This window comes from Pristis pectinata, chromosome 14, assembly GCF_009764475.1.
Source record: "Pristis pectinata isolate sPriPec2 chromosome 14, sPriPec2.1.pri, whole genome shotgun sequence".
In the NCBI taxonomy this organism is placed as follows: domain Eukaryota; kingdom Metazoa; phylum Chordata; class Chondrichthyes; order Rhinopristiformes; family Pristidae; genus Pristis; species Pristis pectinata.
Genome location: NC_067418.1, coordinates 40,164,033 through 40,183,961, shown reverse-complemented (window position 1 = coordinate 40,183,961; position 19,929 = coordinate 40,164,033). Strand labels below are relative to the sequence as shown.

Genomic DNA, 19,929 nt, shown 5'->3' with positions numbered 1-19,929 from the left:
AGAAGTATATTCCGTGGGGTGGTTGGCTATCTTGGTTGGATATCTATATGAACTTTTAACTCCCATCATTTTGTACCTCTCAAACTTGTATCATTCATATTGCCTATAAAATATCATCATAGAATTAATACAGCACAGTAGGAGAGTATTTAGCTCATCAAGCCACCATTGGCTCTTTGGAGAGGAATCCACCCAGTTCTGTTCATTCACTCTCTTCCTCACTTGCCTATCACTTTGAACCTGTATCCCCTGATGTTTGAACCAACTGTTAATGGGAATAGCTTTTCTCTTATCTACCCCCTCTAAACCCATCATGATCTTGTACACTTCGATTAAATCTCCTCTCAATCTTCTTTGTTTCAGGGAGTGAAGATTAGGTAAATGCAGTCTCGTCCATAATTGGCTAATTTTGCAGAAACTGAGCCTAGTTTAGTAGGTAAATTTGCAAAGTATGACATATATAGGGATTAATAACCCTATGTTTACAGCTCTAAGAATATTGGTGTTTAAAGCATTGAGTAACTATTATGTAATTATCTCTGCTTCAGTCAGTGATGGTGAAGGAATGGTGATATATTTCAAAGTCATAATCATATGAAACTTCTCTTCCCATTATTAACTGGCATTATAGAGCATGTTATTAATAAAGGCTATATAACGGTGGTTATTGTAAGGGAGAGGATCTCACAGGGTGAACTATTTCCAATCAGTTTAAAATGAAGGACCTTTTATGTATAAAAAAACAAAGTACGTCAATGACTTTTTAAAAAAAATCAATTTTTCACATTGAGATCTGGAAATTCCATATTCCCACATTAGAGTTGCATTAGAGTTTAGCTGTGAGGTTCTGCAGAACCTTGACTTTGGACAAAATAGAATGGAATGCACAAGGTATGAATCCCTTCTCCTGTTCAGGTAACCTGCTTTAACCTCCAGCCCTGCAAAGCTCTCCTTACTGCATTATTGTAAAGGTTCCCACTTCGCACTCCCATTCTCCTTATGGCCTCACTCGCTAAGGCTGCCAATTTAGTGAAATTTTATGCTGTGAGCTCACCTCCGCTCGCTCAATTGAAGCAGAACAGAAGCATTCATTTGTTCCAAAAACATATACGTGCGCATAATGATTTATTTTAAAGGCCCAGGAATATTCTGCTTCTCTGATGGTTGGCTAGGTCAATGGGACTGTACTGAAGGGCTGGAGTGCACTGAGGCTGGTGTGGCAGCTCATTGAGGGCTTGACCCAGTGATGATCCATCTACTGTTTCCATTGACAAATCTGCACTGGATTTAATTGTGGAGTTGAAAGAACTCTTTTGTAGATCCCCTATCAGTGACTTACATTGAAAGAAGCAGAAACGTTGCCAAATATTAAAGTGGAAGTGGATCTCATCTTTTCCCCATTTCCAGTATGTGGGCATCACAAGCAAGACCAGCATTTATTGCCCATCCCTGATTACCATTCTCGAACCATTGCAGTGCTTCTTTTGGAAATGCTCCCACAGTGCTGTTGGTTTGGGACTTCCCAGATTTAGGCCCAGCCACAATGAAGGAACTGATCTGTATTTCCAAGTCAGGGTTGTGAGTGACTTGGAGGGGAGACTGAGGGTGATTGCAATTTAGTCCCTCTCAGTGGCGGAGGTGACAGGTTTGAGAGGTGTTATCTGGCAAGTTTGTTGAGTGATGACAATGCATTTTGTAGATGCCACCAATCGTTGAAGGACAGAATGTTTAGGACATTAGATGTGGTATCTGTCAAACGGGTGTACCTGTCATGAAGTTGTGTTGGAACTGACCTCATTCAGGCAAGTGGAGTGTATTCTATCTCACTCCCGAATTGTGCCTTGCAGATGGTTGGCAGACTTAAAGCCTCAGGGCTTATGCTATTGCTCCACTATAACTTCAGCAGAAGTGCATAAAGCATCTGGTGAAGTTGAACTATGGGGAAAAATATCTGATAGGGAAATCAAGAATAGATCTAGTTTATTCAGGAGGAAAACAAGGAAATATTTTTTTCACACTAAAGGTAGTGGATCTGTAATTCTCTTCTCTGAGGGTTGTGGAATCCAAGTCAATTGCTCCCAAGGCTGAGATTGATGGGTTATGTTAGTTGTGGAGAAATTTCTGGGGGGAGTGCAGGGTGGAGATTGAAAGGAATTGAGTTATAGATCGACCATGACTTAATTGAACACTGAGGTGGGTTGAATAGCCTTATCTTGTTCCTTATCTCCTCAATCACAGGTCCAATCCACATAATTTTCAGTCCACAAAGTAAAGATGGCCAGAATATCCATGATTATGCATTTCCAACAGGCAGGGTTGCAGAGAGGAAGGGATCCTGCTGTGCCTGTTTGTCATGGGAGCAACAGGCATGTGATGGGCTGGAAGTCATTTGTACCTGTTGAGGAGAGTAAATAAAACATGAAAAGGAAGCAGTCATGATTCAAATACTCAAAGCAATCTTTTGCCGTTCAAAGTCAACATTGTTTGCCCTTTTACATTCCCCGACAGGAAAGGTACCTGCTCTGTGTGATATTAATGTGTGCTCCAACTGCTTGAAGAAGGCTAAGAAAATTGCACAGATTGAATTTACTGTATCTGATTCTTGCAGAATATTCCATTGCCACTCCTGACTTGTTCCTTGTAGATGATGGAAAGGCTCTGGGGCATCAGGTGGTGAGTCACATGCTACAGGATACCCAGCCTCTGACTTCCTCTGGTAGATTTAATGTAGTTGGTCCAGCGGGAATTTTGGCAATGGTGACCACCAAGACATTGATGAAAAACCATGATGATGCTGGAGGAACTCAGCGGGCCAGGCAACATCCGTGGAGTAAAGCAGGCAGTTAACATTTCGGGTCAGGACCCTTCTTCAGGTCCTGACCTGAAACATTGACCACCTGCTTTCTCCACTGGATGCTGCCTGGCCTGCTGAGTTCCTCCAGCATCATTGTGTTTTTCATCTAGATTCCAGCATCTGCAGTCCTTTGTTTTTCCTAGGCATTGATGGTGTGGGGCTCAGGATAGGTCAAGCAATTGACTATCAAAGGTAGGTGGTTGGACCATTGATATCCAATGGCTTTAATTATCTTTACTGGAGATGGTCATTGCCTGGAACTTTATGTGGCATGAATGTTATCTGGCATTTATCAGCCCATGTCTGAATGTGGGCTAAGTTTTGCTGCGTGCAAGCATGGACTGCTTGATTTGCTGAGGAGTTGTGAATGGAATTGAGCATTGTGCAGTCATCAGTGAACATCCCCACTTGTGACTTTATGATGAAATGAGGGTCACATGAAGTAGCTGAAGATGGTTGGGCACAGGACACTGTTCTGGGGAACTCATGCAGTAACACCTTGGGGCTGGGATGATTGATCTCTCACAATCACATCTATACTTTGTGTGTGGTATGACCCCAACCACTGGAATGTTTTCCCTTGATGTGTATTGATTTCAGTCTTATCAGGATTCATTGATGCCACACTCAGTCAAATGCTGCCTTAATACCGAGGACAGTCTCTCTCTCCTCACCTCTGGAACAGCTAACTCTTGTTCCTTATATCCGCTCAGTCCTTTGGTGCTTGTTTAGATCAAGGGTGTAATGAGGTCTGGAGCAGAGTTGTCCTGCTGAGTAAGTACCACTTGAAAGAACTGCCAATGACACCTTCCATTTCTTTGCTGATGATGGTAGGCAGCTCGGGAAATAACTTAGTGGTTGATGCAAGAGGGTGTGGAAATAAGATTATATGTCCGGGGGGCTGGTAGCCTTGTAGTCTGGCTGGACAGAGTGTGATTAGTGGCTGAGTGGGTGTCACTGGTCAGGTGGGGGCTGCTGATTGGATGGGAAGGTTGGTGGCAAAGGGGATGGATCAATGGTTATGGGGGTGGGGTGGAGAGTAGTAGGTGTTAGGTCATCAGAGCTGTGTTGGAGGGGTTGGTCATGTGATGATCATGACCTTGAGTGGGTGAGAAGCTCTGAGGTGTGGGTTGAGAAGATACAGGGGGTCCTGAAGGAGAGCTGGGCATATACCTACTTTAAAAGGGACCTATCTGAGGCAGGCTCCTAATCCTGACCTTCTTTAAGGCACATTGAAGCTGGTTTCACAAACAGCAAAAGCCTGGCTTTGCATGCATGGTTTGAGTCCTGTCTCCTCTGTGCAACAGAGTATCAGGTAACAGAGGGCTAATGAAAATCCCAGACTTCCTGCAACTTGTATCAATTTCATAATGTTCAATTTGCTTTGTCTTTGAAATTGAGTTGCGTAAGGCATAATACTATAGCACTGTGCAATTCAATTTCTAGTTGTAACCGTTTTATGTATCACAACATATTGACAATGGAGATTTGGGGATGCGAGCGAACAGATGTTTAAAAATAACTTTGACTTTTTTCAACATTTAGTAAAAAGCAATAATTGTAGAGGATGCAGGATGGGTGGTTGACCTGATAAAATAGAAATACATCATCAGTTGAACCAAGTTTCAGCTGGAGAAGCTTGACAGGTATTTTCCACAACTAATTTATTTGAAATTTTTTGGTGAATTGTTGTGCAGTATTTACTTAAAGTACTGTTAATCTTACAGAGAGGTTGGAAATCAGAGGTTACCCTTCAAGATAATATATTATGAGGAGCCAGAAATCTTTCGCTGTGTTTACTACATACAAGGCAGGAAGTCCTGAAGTTCTATTGATTTTAGTTATAGCATTAGCTTCCTTAATGTTCACTGTCATTTCAGCATGATCTTTTAAGTCATAACATTGTCAGTTCCAGCCATCAAAATTAATCTCCCTTCCTGTAGTCGAGACAGGAGTCTCTGCTGTGATAGATTTTAAGATCGGTAAGGAGAGCTGTATCATTTATAGGAAAAGGAAGGCCGATGAGTGGATTTTTTTTTTAAAGGAGTCCTTCAACGTCCATAGACTATTTATAACTAGAAACATGCCTAGAAATTGGATTGCACCATTTTTAGTGTGCTAATACATAGCTAACCTCAGCACTAACTTCTAATCAGGTTTGACACAACGCTGGCAAATCCCAGACCCTGATCCCAGATCTCAGATCCTTCTCACCAAAATCAATTTAGATGCAATGATTTCCTCACAAATACGGTACCCGGGTGACCTCTACAATTCAGCAACTTGGAAACCGTTGCAGAGATCTACTGCAGCTACTTGGAAAGATCCTATGGCAGGGAGATTGAGGATCAAAGTGACCTTGATCAACACTGAGAGAGCAGTCCAGGTCTCCAATGGCCTTCCTGCAAAATCTTAGTGATGACAGCCTTGAAAGACCTGAAGCTGCAAATAGCTTGTTCATTAGGGAAGTCCAGGCAGACTGTGGCATCTCTGAAGACTCTATGAGAATGGGCTCTTCACTGGTGGGCATGTTTTTGCCTGCAGCCCCAAAGTGCCGAATCTGATCTGGGTAGCTTGCTATGGCCGAAACAGAGTCTTCTGTACTGGAGACCTGCCAATGGCGCCATCACTGAGGCACCCATAGAATGAATATCTCAGCAGTTAAATGCTGGATGAAACATTCAATGCCAATTGTAACACACTGTGTGGAAGATGTTTGAGCAGCCTGCGATCACTGCTGAAGGCACCCCGTTCAGATCTCACAATGTTAGCAGAGGGTTTCTTTAAATAGTGAAATGTACACCAAGCTGACATTGGGTGCTGCTGGTTCTGCTGAAACCATTCAACGTTGGTCATTGCACTGAGCTTTGAGCTCCAATTTTTGTCAGCAAGTGTGGAAGTGATATTGTTTTGTGCATAACTGTAAAAAGGAAGACATCAGACACACTAACGTACATAGTGCACAGAAGTGTTCTTCTAATTTCCCAGTGAGCACAACTTCAGTTGGGAACCACCTCTAATATAAGTAGAGTCAAAACAGTGGTGTTCAAGAAAACAGAAACTATGAAATTCAACTTCTAGGCCATGTTTCATTATGATTTGAAAGAAAATTTGAACCTTTCTTCACAAAGGGAGAATCAATATGTCAAAATCTCCTCTTTCAATGTCACCCTGATGATTATATTAATGGGGGAGGTTTATCTATGTCCCAAATTGTCATTGGAACAGGGAGGCAGGGTCTTTGTTAAATTGGGAACTTTGAAGTTTTCTTTTAAGAGAGTAAAACAAACTGAGAAATAGTCAAAGAAAATTTTGAAAGAATGTCCTTTAATGATACACTGGAAGGAAAGCCCATATAGATTAGCACAGTTTACTTAACCCAACTAATGTATCTGATTGTCATCACTACACCCATTGACAACTGTGCCTTCAGCTGCTTAAATCCCAAACTGTGGGATTTAGGACCATCCTTGAAACCTACATCTTTGACTAAGCATCTGGCAACCAGAACTAATACCTCTTATGTGGCTTTGTGTCATGTATGTAGCTCTTTGGGACATTTCTATACTAAGTTGTTGTTCCCTTGTTATTACTTCTCTTATTTCACTCCCAGAAGAATAAATTGGCCATGTCCTATGAGTTTTGGCCACCTCTATACTCCTGGGGAGGCCTGAACAAGTGTTTGAATTTAGCTGGCTGTACAGATGACTTCATGATGTGCTAGATCTGACTCATTATTAACATTGGGCCAGTGTAATATTGTTAATTTGCTTCTGGATGAATTTCACCGGCAAGAGACCAGGTTTATCATTTGTTTCTTCCAAAAGAAAGAAACTGTAGAAATATTCTGGATTACAATGGATGATAATAAGTGACATAAATTTTCATTCACAGGCATCCAATTTAACCAGATAATGCGAAGTGGGAGCTGAGAAACTGCAAACCATGGAAAGACTTTACAATAGTCTAAACTAGATATCTTTCCTTTGTAAAATGTTTATCTTCAAAATATAAATACTCCTAGCTTTTTCTTCTTAAACAATGGCTGCTTTTCACTAAATACTTTTCATTGAACTCTTTATCAATTTAAGGAAACAAGATATGTAAAAAAAAATGCCATTAATTGTCAATCTCAGTTGTATGGCTATTTTAAGTATGAATGCACATGAGATTGCTTTGCTGTGCTGATAAAAGGGAAGAAACTGATACTAAGCTGTAGTTACTAACAAAGGAGAGTTGGAATATCAGAAGGATGACTTTTCAAAGGCTGGATGTCCTTGAAGATTTGCCACTCCCAAAATATGTGACAGAATCAGACAATAATAGAGACATACAGCACAGAAACTGGCCCTTTGTCCCACCAAACCCATACCGAACATCAACCACCCATTGACACCAATCCTATATTAATCCCATTTAATTTTATTCTCTCTGCATTCCCATTAATGCTCCCAGATTCTACCACTCACCTGCACACTAAGGGTGACTTGCAGTGGCCAATTAACCCCAAGTTTTTGGATGTGGGAAGAAACTGGAGCCCCCTGGAGGAAACCCACATGGTCACAGGGAGAACGTGCAAACTCCACACAGACAGCACCGGAGGTCAGGATCGAACCCAGTCTCTGGCTTTGTGAGGCGGCAGCTCTACTTGCTGTCCCACTGTGTCACCAAGCAAAGCAAGGTGAAGATTGTAATTACTGATACTGTTAAGTACCAAAGATGCTATTCTTAAAATGACATGCCACCTTGATTTTCACACCAATCCCCTCCAGGAGAATACATCAAAATATTACACATCATATTGCACAGAAGTTTCACTTAAAAAAACATTTACATCACTAAAGAACTCTTACTCGGCTCAACATCACTAAAAGAGATTGTCTGATTTAGGGTATTACTGTTCAGCAGACTGCTCCAAGCACAAATTGGCTCCTTTATTACTTGCACGGCAGTGGTGACTAAACCAGAGATAATTCATTAGCTATGAAGCTCTTTGGGACACCTTGAGGTTGTGAAAGGAGTTATTTAAATGAATCAATGTTGTGTGATGCCATCATAATTCCATTGTGGATTCCGACATCACTGTCCTAACAAACTGTAAAAAGAGTTGAGAAGCTTGCGACTTAGTTTGGAATGGTTGAGGCTTTTCTTTTGGACAGAAGGGGCACATCTCTCCTGGAGTTGGCTAATTTGGAACAGAACTGAAGGCAGGGCAACTTCGCCAATGTCAGTAAGAGCTATGCCATCAGAGAGAAGTTGCTTGCCTACAACTTGCATAGTGCATGTTTGGATGCTTTAAAAGGTTGGTGCACAGTGACCTAACAAACAATTGTTCAATGAAAACCTGGTGGAAAACACTTTTTCCTCTTTTTTTTCCCAATAAGTGAGTGACGAGCTTGTTACACTTGGGAAACATGAGTTAGGCACAGTCCTGGAATCATCAATAGTTGGATAAAAGTTCAACAGGATGGAGGCTTTGGAGGCTTTGCAGGCTTTAACAGGTGAATGTCACCTGCAGGTTAGGTTATAGTGGATGACGTTAGATGGTAATATCCGCCCAGCATGGGGATTTTACGCCAAAGGATTGCTAAGTTGTAGGGGAAAACTCAGTTGACTCTAATGCAGCAAGTTCAAATTGGTAAGTCAAAAATAGTAGCCAAATGCAAGTCCCAAGATATCAGAAATGTAATAGGTCAAGGGCAGAAGCCCAAAATGAGTCTTGACAAATTGACTGACCATTGACTGACCATTTTTACACCTAGTCATGTTTCTTTTTAATTTACCTTCAAGATTGTTCTGGTCTGAATAGTTAGAAGATTTTCCAACACTACTCTTAGGCTGTTCTCAGCCAATTAGACTTCAGAAGACACAGGTCAATTGTCAGGGAATTAAGCTGTTTTCATTTGAATAATTTTCTTACACGTAATAAGACCAATGCTTGCACCTGGCAAGGTCTCCAGCTGTTTGGCTCGGTATTAAAAGGAAATCCCTCCTTTCAAAATAATCTCTGAATATTACTGTAATTATAAACAACTACAGTGCATTTCAACTCAGAATATTTCCTTAAAAAGGTTATCATACTAAATGCAGCTGGATTCAGCCCATTAACTGCCTGCATTAACCTGGGCCATCTGTGGAGGACTGATGAGATGATATCCTGTAGACCAAGGCCTCAGACAGTGTACCAGTGAAGTGCCCCACTCTTCCTGAAATGCCCTTACAAGCTTTAGCAGAAGGCAAGCATGGGGGTGAAGCCTCAAGTCATGTCAGAGCCTACAAAGAAAGCTTTTGTGAAGATGTTTTAAATACCTTATAATCAGAAACATATAACAACTTTTAAAATGACTAAATAATTCAATGCAATTAAAAATAAAAATAAATTAACTAACAACACAAATAAATAATTCTAGCATTAAAATAAAGTAAAATTACTTAAAAAAATACAGAACTTACCTTACTTACCTGAAACGAAATACAGGTATACCTTATATCAACCTCGAGATACTTTGCAGGTCAGGCAGCATCTGTAGCGAGGGAAAAAGAGTTAATGTTTCAGGTCAATGATCTTTCAACCCAACAAATGAATTCATAAATACAATTGTGAGGGAAGGTCACTGACTTGAAACATTAATTCTCTTTTATTCTCTGCAGCTGCTGCCTGACCTGCTGAGTGTTCCCAGCATTTTCTGTTTTTATTTCAGAATTCCAGCATCTGCAGTTCTTTTTTGCTGTGGGTTCAATTACAGACCTGTTCCCTATTCCTTAATGCCAGTCGTTCCCTTTAGAAATATGGCCATGGCCACTTTGATTCATCTCACAATACTTCCATTCACCTTGAATGATAACTGTTGCTTCATGCCTTGGTATTTTGGAAACTTTACCCAGGAATGGAGCAACTTGTGCGTTTGAAAGTTCTGCGGTTCAATAATGCAGACGACAACAGCTGTAGGGAACCCCAGCTTTAATTAGTCATGCATTTTACTCACCAAGTTGCCTGCAAGACATCATCTGTTCACCACTCAAACGAGTATCCCCACCTCACCCAAATGATATTCCCCATCCTCCCACTTTCCCAGTCTCTCAGGGTAAGATTAACAAATAATAGCTGATGAGAGAGAAACGTGAGAGCAGTTGCCAGCAACTGGGTGAAACTTTACAAAAAACGTGTTCCTATTGCATGTTGGTCAATAAATACCATCACTCTAATTTTCCCCTTCTCCCTCAAATTCCTTTTTTTGGGAAATATGCAACAGCCAGTTCTTCCTATTGTAACAGGTTTTTAGTGTCCAATGATCTCAGCAAATCGTACCAACTTTACTCCTGGCTGGCAGCCTACAGCCTGAGATCCAGCACAATGTTTGGCAACAGGAACACAGTTTTTTGAGCTTCAGGACTGGAGAAAACAGAAGTGCCTGGCAATGCCACAGTCTGTTATAATAAAGACGTCCTCTGGTTCACTTTGGTTCAGGCTTTTCTTTCCTCTTTATGGGGATTCACCTGTGACTTAGTAAAGTTTTTGCTGTAATCTTGGCCTCCAGAACTCTGTGGAACCTCGCCCACTTTTGCGGCAAGATCTCTCAAATTGCTTGGCGTATGAATGGTGGTTTTGCCTCAGGTCTGCCCAACATAGAGCAACATTTGACTAATTTAAAATTTATAAACTGCTGATTTTGGAAATCTGAAATAAAAGCAGAAAATGCTGGAAACCCTCAGCAGGTCAGGCAGCATCTGTGGTATATGAGTCATAGGCTAAATGTCCCCTTTACCTGTTACATTTTCCTTTAAATTCTGTACATTAGATTAGATTAGTTTATTGTCATATACACCAGGGTGCAATGAAATTCCTTGTCTGTATGAAGCTCACGGAATAAATAGTATACATGGTAATAATAAATACAATGACAGATGTAAAACAGCAGAATGGTGCAAAGGCTGTAGTGCAATCTGAAGTAGTGCAAAACAATAAAGTGACAATAGCTGAATAAGTGAGGCAGGTAGAGTCAGAGTCTGCGAACGTGGCAGAATCACTGGGAAGGGGATGTGAAAGAGGTGATTGGTTCAGAGCTCTGATAGCAGTGGGAAACAGTGGGGAAGGAACGGTTTTGAAGTCTGGACATCCAGGCTTACAAGCTCCTCTATCTTTTCCCAGAAGATAGAGGAGAGAAAAGGGAACAGCCAGGGTGGCAGGAATCCTTGACGATACTATTAGCCTTCCTGAGGCAATGCACTGTGAAGATGGACTGGATGGAAGGAAATGATGAGTCTGGGCTGTGTTTACCACTCTCTGTAGGTTTTGTTGGTCCAGAGCAGAGCAATTGTCCTACCAGGCTGAGATACAACCTGTCAGAATACTTTCTATACCGCATTTGTAGAAGTTTGAGAAAATCCTCGTGGACATGCCAAATCTTCCCAGCTGCCTAAGAAAGTGAATCTGCTGATGAGCTGTCCTGATCACCACATCATTGTGGAGGGACCAGGAGAGGTTGCTAGTGATGTGGATGCCGAGGAACTTGAGGCTGTCGACCATCTCTACAGCAGCTCCATTGATGAGGACAGGGTTGTGTCTGTTCTCCCCTCCCTCCCTCACATCCTTAGGTCAACTGCCAAATCTTTCATCTTGCTGATGTTAAGGTTGTTGTTCCGACACCAGGACACAAGGTTCGTGATCTCTTTCCTGTACCCCGTCTCATCATTGTTGTTGATTCAGCCGATAACATAATTGGCGAACTTAAAGATCGAGTTGGTGCTGTGTGTGGCCACACAGCCATGGGTAGACAGGGAGTAGAGCGGGGGACTGAGCACACAACCCCGTGGAGCACCAGTACTGAGGGTAAGGGTGGATGAAATAGTATGACCAATTCTAACTGACTGCCGGTCAGGAAGTCTAGAAGCCAGTTACAGATGGGGGCCCCCAAGGACAAGGTCCAGGATTTTAGAGATGAGCTTATTTGGTATTATCGTGTTGAAGGCTGAGTTGTAGTCAATAAATAGCATCCTGACATAGGTATTCATATTGTCAAGGAAATCCAGAGTTGAAAGTGGTGCAAGGGAGATGGCCATATGTTCCCCATAGATGTTTTTTTCCCTGTATGCTAATTGCAAGGGGTCTAGATTGTCTGGGAGACTGACACTGATGTGACCGTTACCAATCTTTCAAAGCATTCATTATAAGATAAGATAAGATATCTTTATTAGTCACATGTACATCGAAACACACAATGAAATGCATCTTTTGCACAGAGTGTTCTGGGGGCAGCCCGCAAGTGTCGCCATGCTTCTGGCGCCAACATAGCATGCCCACAGCTTCCTAACCCATATGTCTTTGGAATGTGGGAGGAAACCGGAGCACCTGGAGGAAACCCACACAGACACGGGGAAAATGTGCAAACTCCTTACAGATAGTGGCCGGAATTGAACCTGGGCCACTGGCGCTGTAAAGCGTTACACTAACCGCTACTGGTTGGTTGTCATTTGAGACACTTTACTTTTCTTGGGGACTGGAATGCTGGAGGTTTCCTTGAAACACATGGGGACAGTAAACTGTGTGTAGCTCCAGATTTCCAGCATCTGCAGGCTCTCGTGTTTACTTTCTGAAAGACAAGTTGTCTTTTAGTGGTAAATTCTCAACAGCCAATATAAAATATCAAACAAGAATTTAACATTAACCAAATTGCATATTTATCATGAACATAGTTACATCTTGTCTGTGCTTTCTTTGTTGGTTTCATCGTTCACCAAATAGCCACATAACCTGAGTAAGTCACCCTCAGCCCCAAGGTACTGCCTCTTGAAAGAAAGGAGATAGAAAGCCAGTTACATTTATGAATACTGTTGCCTTTTGTGTCTTTAAATGACCTAATGGAAGTATATAGCTGAAAGTACCAACTTCTCTCTAAGGAGTGAACTTGATGAACTTTTGAAATAGTGGATAAAATAAGATATCTTTATTAGTCACATGTACATCGAAACACACAGTGAAATACATCTTTTGCGTAGTGTGCTGGGGGCAGCCTGCAAGTGTCACCACGCTTCTGGCGCCAACATAGCATGCCCACAACTTCTTAATCTGTACGTCTTTGGAATGTGGGAGGAAACCGGAGCACCCGGAGGAAGCCCATTGCAGACACGGGGAGAATGTACAAACTCCTTACAGACAGTGGCCAGATTTGAACCCGGGTCACTGGCGCTGTAAAGTGTTACGTTAACTGCTACACTACCATTTCCTTCAAAGTTCCATAGATTCTGGATTTGAAAGTAATAATGCAACCCCATTATTTAAAAAAGGAATAAGAGAGACGAAAGGGAATCAGATCAGTTGGCCTGATGTTGGTAGGGAAATTGCGAGAATCTATTATTAAAGAAGTGATAGCAGGGCAAATGTAAGGGGAAAGTATACGGTTAATGGCAGGATTCTGAACAGCTTTGATGTCCAGAGGGATCTTTGGTTCCAAGTCCATAGCTTCCTGAAAGTGGCTATGAATTAGGGTTGTAAAGAAGGCATAAGGCATGCTTGCCTTCATTGGTCAGGCATTGAGTACAAGAGTCAGCAAGTCATGCTGCAGCTATATAAATGTTTGGTTCGGCCACACTTGGAATATTGTGATATTGTGTGCAATTTTAGTTGTTCCATTACAGGAAGGATGTGGAGCCTTTGGAAAGGGTGCTGAAGAGGTTTACCAGGATGCTGCCTGGATTAGAGGTAATGAGCTGTAAGGAGAAGTTGGACACACTTGGGTTGTTTTCTTGGGAATGCTGGAAGCTCAGAATCAGAATTAGAATCAGATTTATTATCACTGACTTAGATGACGTGACATTTGTTGTTTGATAGTAAATCTGAGGGGAGACCTGAGAGAAGCTTATAAAATTGTGAGAGGCATAGGTAAGGTAGACAGTCAGAATCTTTTTCCCGGGATAGAAATGTCAAATACTAGAGGATATAGCTTTAAGGTAAGAGTGGGAAAGTTTAAAGGAGATGTACGGGGCAAGTTTTTTTACACAGAGCTTGGTAAGTGCCTGGAACGGGCTGCCAGAGGTGGTGGTGGAAGCAGATGCGATCGTGGCATTTAAGAGGCTGTTAGATAGGTACAGGGAATGGAGGGATGTGGATTATGTGCAGGCAGATGAGATTTAGTTTAATTCAGTACAGTGTTTGGCACAGTGTTGGAATTTTTTGAGGTTACAACCAGCAGAATGGAAAGGGGGGAAACATGTGGATGTGATGTATTTTAACTTCCAGAAGGCATTTGATAAGGTGTCCCACAGGACGTTGTTGAACAAAATTAGAGCAGATGGGATCAGGGTAATACATTGTATGGATTGAGAACTGGTCATTGGGTTGGATGGCTGTGACTAGTGCAGTGCTGCAGGGGTTGGTGCTGGGAGTCGAGCTGCTTACCGCCTGTATTAATGCTTTGGATGAGAGGATCGAGGGTACTGTCTCCAAGTTCAGTGATGATACAAAGCTGGGTGGCAGTGTGGGTTGTGAGGAGGATGCAGAGAGGCTTGAGGGAGATATAGGCAGATTGTGAGTGAGCCAGGACATGGCAAATGGAAGATAATGTGGAAATATAAGAGGTTGCAATAAAAGCAAGGAGCGTTTTTAAATGGCAAGAGATTGAAAGGTGTTGATATTCAAATAGAGTTATGTGTCCATGTATACGGATCATTGAAAGTTAACACGTAGATGCAACAAGGAATTAGGAAGACAGCCAGTTACGATGGCCTTTATTGCAAGAGCTCTTGAGTACAAAAGATGTTTTGCTCCAATTATACAAGGCACTGGTGAGACCTCGCATGGAATATTATGTGCAGATGTGGTCTCCCTACCCATATAGGGTAAACTTGTGATGAGCAGAATGCAGTGAAGATTGATTCCAGGGATGGGGTGATTGTCTGATCAGGACAGATTAATCTGTGAGGGTCTTGACTTTCTTGAGTTTAGAATAAGAGGTGTTCTAATTGAAATGTACAAAACTCTCACATGGTTGGACAGGTAGATGCAGGGATAATTCTTCCCCTATCTGGGGCGCAAGAACCAAGTCACAGTCCCAAAATAAAGGGTTGGCCATTTATAACAGAGATGAGATGAATCTCCTGAATTCACTCCCCAAATGGGCTGTGGAGGCTCATTCACTGAGTAGATTCAAGATAGAAATAGATCGATTTTGAATGTTAAGGGAATCAAAGTATATGGGTTTAGTCCAGGAAAGTGGTGCTGAGGTAAAAGATTGGTTGTGGTCTTTTCTGAATACTGGTGCATGTAGGAGGAGCCAAACAGCTTACTCCTGCTTCCAGTGTTTAAGTTCTGATGTTCTTGAATCTTAGAGCAGGGGGTGTTGGGTTGAATGCAGACTGTGCAGTAGTGGTAGATCAGATTTTGTGGGGAAATAGCAGCAGGTTCCGTGTCAATGTTGTCATTTCCCTGCTTGAGTACCAGAAGTTTCTGAATTTCCAAACATGTGTGCAACTTCTGAATGTGACAGCTGTTTGCTGGCAATCTGCTTGAACAGCTTGGCATGGTGAGTTCTACGACCATTTCCATAGGTGCGAGGGTTACAGCTTTAGATTTTTTTAGATGGTTATTTAAATACTTTCAGTTTATTTAGGTATTTGTAAGTTCTTGACTAAAAATATTATTGATTTTTAAAAATATCTTGACTATTCGTTAATATCTTTTAATCATTTCTGACATTCAGAAACATTCATAATGACAGTCAGTGTGGATCTGTTAAGGGGAGGTCACATTTGATTAACTTGATTGAGGTGACAAGGAAAGTCAGTGAGGTCAGCATATTTGATGCAGGGTTTCAACCCAAAACGTTGACAACTCCTTTCCCCCTTCAGATGCTGCTCAACCCATTGGTGTACTGGTGTGCTTAAGATAGCCAAATACAAGATGTCCCCCAATGGGGTTAAATCTGGAGTGCTGCAAAAAATGAAAAGAGCAATGGAAGCTCAGCAATTAACCCAACCGCTAAGTTTCTCCGGTAGATTGTTTGTTACTCTAGATTCCAGCATCTGCAGTCTTTTGTGTCTCCAGTATATTTGGTGTAATGTGCATAGATTTTGATAAGGTTCTGTGTGGCAGGATAGTCAAAAATGTAAAGGTGCATGAGATGAAAGTTGATAAATTGGGTGCAAAATTGGCTCATTGGTAGGAAGTAGAGGATAATGGTTGATGGGTGTTTGGGGGACTTGAAGACTATTACCATTGGGATTCCATAGGGCTCAGTCTCTCATTTTTAGTTGTATGCACTAATACACAAGGAAGCAGGTGGAGGCGGATGAGCGTGTAACAGGAAGCTTCGAATTATCTTGTCCATATGATTTCCAGCAGAGGCTAAATTCAACGGGCAAATGGGTGCAAATTGCAATGCAGTTACCTGTGTCTGTTCAGTACTATGCAGGCAAAATACCACTTTATGTGACCTGCTGATTATATTGGTTGTAGGATCCAGCCAGTGCTAACCATCTGTTGATTGGCAGGGTACTTCAGCAGGAGACCAAAAATGCAAGTGACTAGCAGTGCTGGAGAAAGTTTGCATATAAGAGCAGCCATGAATACAGTTACAAATGCCAACTTTGTGCTTAGGCACTGTTCAATGGATCACACTTTCGGTTATTATCTCCTGACAATCTCTATCATTCTGGACTCGCACACTTTGCACTGATGCAAGTCTCAAACCTAGATCTCACAGCTCATGTTCAGTGCTAAGTATTCGACCATAATAGCCGTATCACCCAAGTATATTGCCGAGCCCACACTGATACACTGCACTCTCTCTTACACGGGAAAGTGGCATAAAACCGAATGCAGCAGCAACCAGTCACAGTGGAGAGGTATAGCTGTATGGCCCAGCAGGGTCTAGGAGTTTGGCTGAGCCCATGGCGAGCACCATAGAAGGTAGCAGTGTTTCCCTACCTAATCTTCTACCTCACATCAGACCTTCCCTCTCAACCTACAGTCTCTCTGATTCAGAAACTGCAGACTATGTAAAGCCATTCACTGCCGCACAACATTGCCTTTGCTCTTTTTTCATGTTGAATGCCCAAGGACTACAAACTTCCCTGACTGTGCAGGAAGAGGAAGACAGTGATGAGGAAGACACGTTGTCACTGACTTCACATCTGTACATTACCAGCTCAGATACACCGTTCAGAGTAGAGAATGGAGTCAGATCTGCAAGTGCTGTAACGTGAGCCACAAGTGGGATGGAGAAGAGCAGAGGGCAGTGAGCTCGTGATACCCTGCCCTCTGTCGGACCTTGAGCTGTCGGATCGATTCCTTGGATGCAATACGAAGTCACAATGTTGTTGGCAGTATGATTGAGGGCAGTATGTGAAACAGCGCTTCCAATGCTGACACTGAAGGAACCCACAGTACCTGGTGGAGCATGTGTCAGGACTTGGGGTGGCTTATTGCATGTTGGCAGATCCTCGCCACCTTGAAGGCAAAGGCCTTCTACCAGTTCCATGATGAAGAGCAGGAGGACGAAGCTGAGGAAGCAGGTATAACTCATCAGTGTGTGTTCCCAGTAATGATGCCCTATTCTCCATTGATCAACCACTCTACTCCCCACCAGCTGTTGCCTATTCATTGTCACTGCTTTCTTCTTCCTGCACAGATTAGCAATTCTAAATAGCCTGAATGATGGTGTTTTGGCAGAGAGAGGGGATAAGTAAAAGTTGCAAGCTTATACCATACTGGCTTTACCGTGTCCAGTTCAGCTCCCAGAGAATGTAAACTGATGGAACTGTTAATCCCTCGCATACACAAGGTTATAATTGTTGTGGAAATGGGTGGAAACAAAAGCATAGGACCCAAGATGTAAGGAGACCTCTAACTTGAGTAGAGGGATCTTAAACTAAAGATGTGGTGAGTGACAGTGGGATGAGATGAAAGGAAGATATTTAACTTGAGGAGAGAACTCGAGGGATGAAGACAATGATTGTGACAGGGCTGAAGAAATGTAACCAAGAGGGGTAGGAAGCAAAGGAGCTTTGAGAAGATGTAGGATTCAAAAGGAACCGTGATCATTGCTGGGAGTAAACAGGAAGAGAGGCAGTCTGTATTTTTCAGCTTTTTGCAGTGGGTCCACAGTTTGTCATCCAAATTGTTAATATCGATGACAATGTTGTTAACATGGTTAGTAAGTTTGTGGATGACACCAAAATTGGTGGGGTAGTGGGCAGTGAAGAAGCTTATCTAAGATTACAACAGGACCTAGATAATCTGGGAAAGTGGGCCAAGGAATGGCAGATGGAATTTAATTTGGACGAGTGCGAGGTGTTCCATTTTGGTAAGTTAAACCAGGGCAGGACTTACAGTAAATGGTAGGTCCCTGGAGAGAATTGTAGAGCAGAGAGATCGAGGGGTACAGATGCAGAATTCCCTGAAAGTGCTGACACAGGTAGACAGGGTGGTGAAGAAGACGTTTAGCACGCTTGCCTTCATCAGTCAGTGCAATGAGTGCAGGAGTTGGGATGTCATGTTGCAACTGTACAAGTCCTTGGTGAGACTAAACTTGAAGTATTTGCATGCAATTCTGGTTGCCCAATTATAGGAAGAATGTCATTAAGCTGGAAAGGGAGCAGAAAAGATTCACGAGGATGTTACCTGGACTGGAGGACTTGAGTTATAAGGAGAGGCTGGATAGGCTGGGACTATTTGCCTTGGAGCGTAGGGCTGAGGGGTGAACTTATAGAGGTATATAAAATCATGAGGGGTGCAGATAAGGTGGATAGTTATAGTCTTCTTCCTGGGGAGGAGAGTCTAAAACTAGAGGGCATAGATTTAAGGTGAGAGGGGGAAGATTTAAAAAGGATCTGAAGGGCAACTTCTTCACACAAAATGTGGCAGGTATATGGAGTGAAATGCCAGAGGAAAAGGTAGAGGAGGGTACAATGACAATGTTTAAAGGATATTTGGACAGGTGCATGGACAGGACAGGCTTAGAGGGATATGGGCCAAATGCAGGCAAATGGGACTAGCTCAGGTAGGCAACTTGGTCGGCATGAACCAGCTGGGTCGAAGCCATGCTGTATAACCCTATGATCTTCCTTGCAAGATTCAATGCATGTATTAAAATCCTTGAACTTCTCACCACTAAGAGATTTAAACGCTGAAGTTGATGGCTGATGCTGACCACTTTCTGAAGTCTGTGGGTCACACAGTGATAACAATCTCAGTACCTGCTGTTTTGTGTCTGAAGGCAGTGCTGTAACATCTACTTGGCGAGAACCCCTAAGAGTGAACTTCCGCTGGGATCTGTGCATCTTCTGCTTCAGCTTTGGTGGAAGAGCCTTGGAACCTCTCCCAAGCCCCCCCCCCCCATTCCACCCCCCCCCCACAAATTAAACCACATGAATGACATCTTCTGCCAAAGTTACAGTGGACGATCAGGAAAACAATTCACTGATTTTTTTTTCTCATTCTCTTCCAGATATCAATATGACCCCACACCAGAGGTTTGGTAAAACTTCAAAGGGATGGCCAACGACAGGTCGGGATGAATCAGCTAGCTATGCATATAGTTAATTCCACGTAGATCAGTTGGAAGTTCATCCATACTGCTTTCTCTGAGACCGGCCATTGTGTCGATCTGCATGTAACTAAATAAACAGCAACAGATAGTGCATTTGAAAAGTCCAAACACTGTGATTGAATTGTCCTTCATTTTCATCCAAAGACCACTGAGCATTCCAGCACCCCAAAGGTTAAGGAGATATGGTCCATAAATTGGCACTATGGATGGCAGCTAAGCCAGTGACTGCCACAGTGGCCTGCCAGCTGGAAAAAAAATATTCACTCAGGACTTACGCTGGCTGGCACTGAACCCTCTAACGCTGCTTCCTCCAGGACTGGGAAGGATGCCGATCACCATTGAAAACAATCAGGCATGCCTGCTGTCTAACCTGCCCTGTTAATCAGTAGGATAGCACTCTTCTGTCTGAGAGACCTTTGTGGGAAAATCTTTCATCTGAAATAATTTCCACTCCACTTTGGCTTCCTTTTCAAATTAAAATAAACAATACCGTAGACACACACATATTGTGGTTTTGCACAGTGTATAATA

The 19,929-nt window shown here is 42.4% G+C and overlaps 1 protein-coding gene across 2 annotated transcripts in view; it reads left to right on the top strand.

The window, feature by feature from the left end:
- LOC127577878 (uncharacterized) overlaps positions 1-19,506 on the top strand; it is a 90,228-nt gene extending 70,722 nt beyond the window's left edge. For both annotated transcript variants that reach the window (XM_052029515.1, XM_052029514.1), the window contains one exon: positions 19,297-19,506. In XM_052029515.1, coding sequence (XP_051885475.1) covers positions 19,297-19,391 — 95 coding nt within the window. In that variant the 3' untranslated portion in view covers positions 19,392-19,506. The remainder of the gene's footprint in view (positions 1-19,296) is intronic.
- Positions 19,507-19,929: the final 423 nt, after the last annotated feature.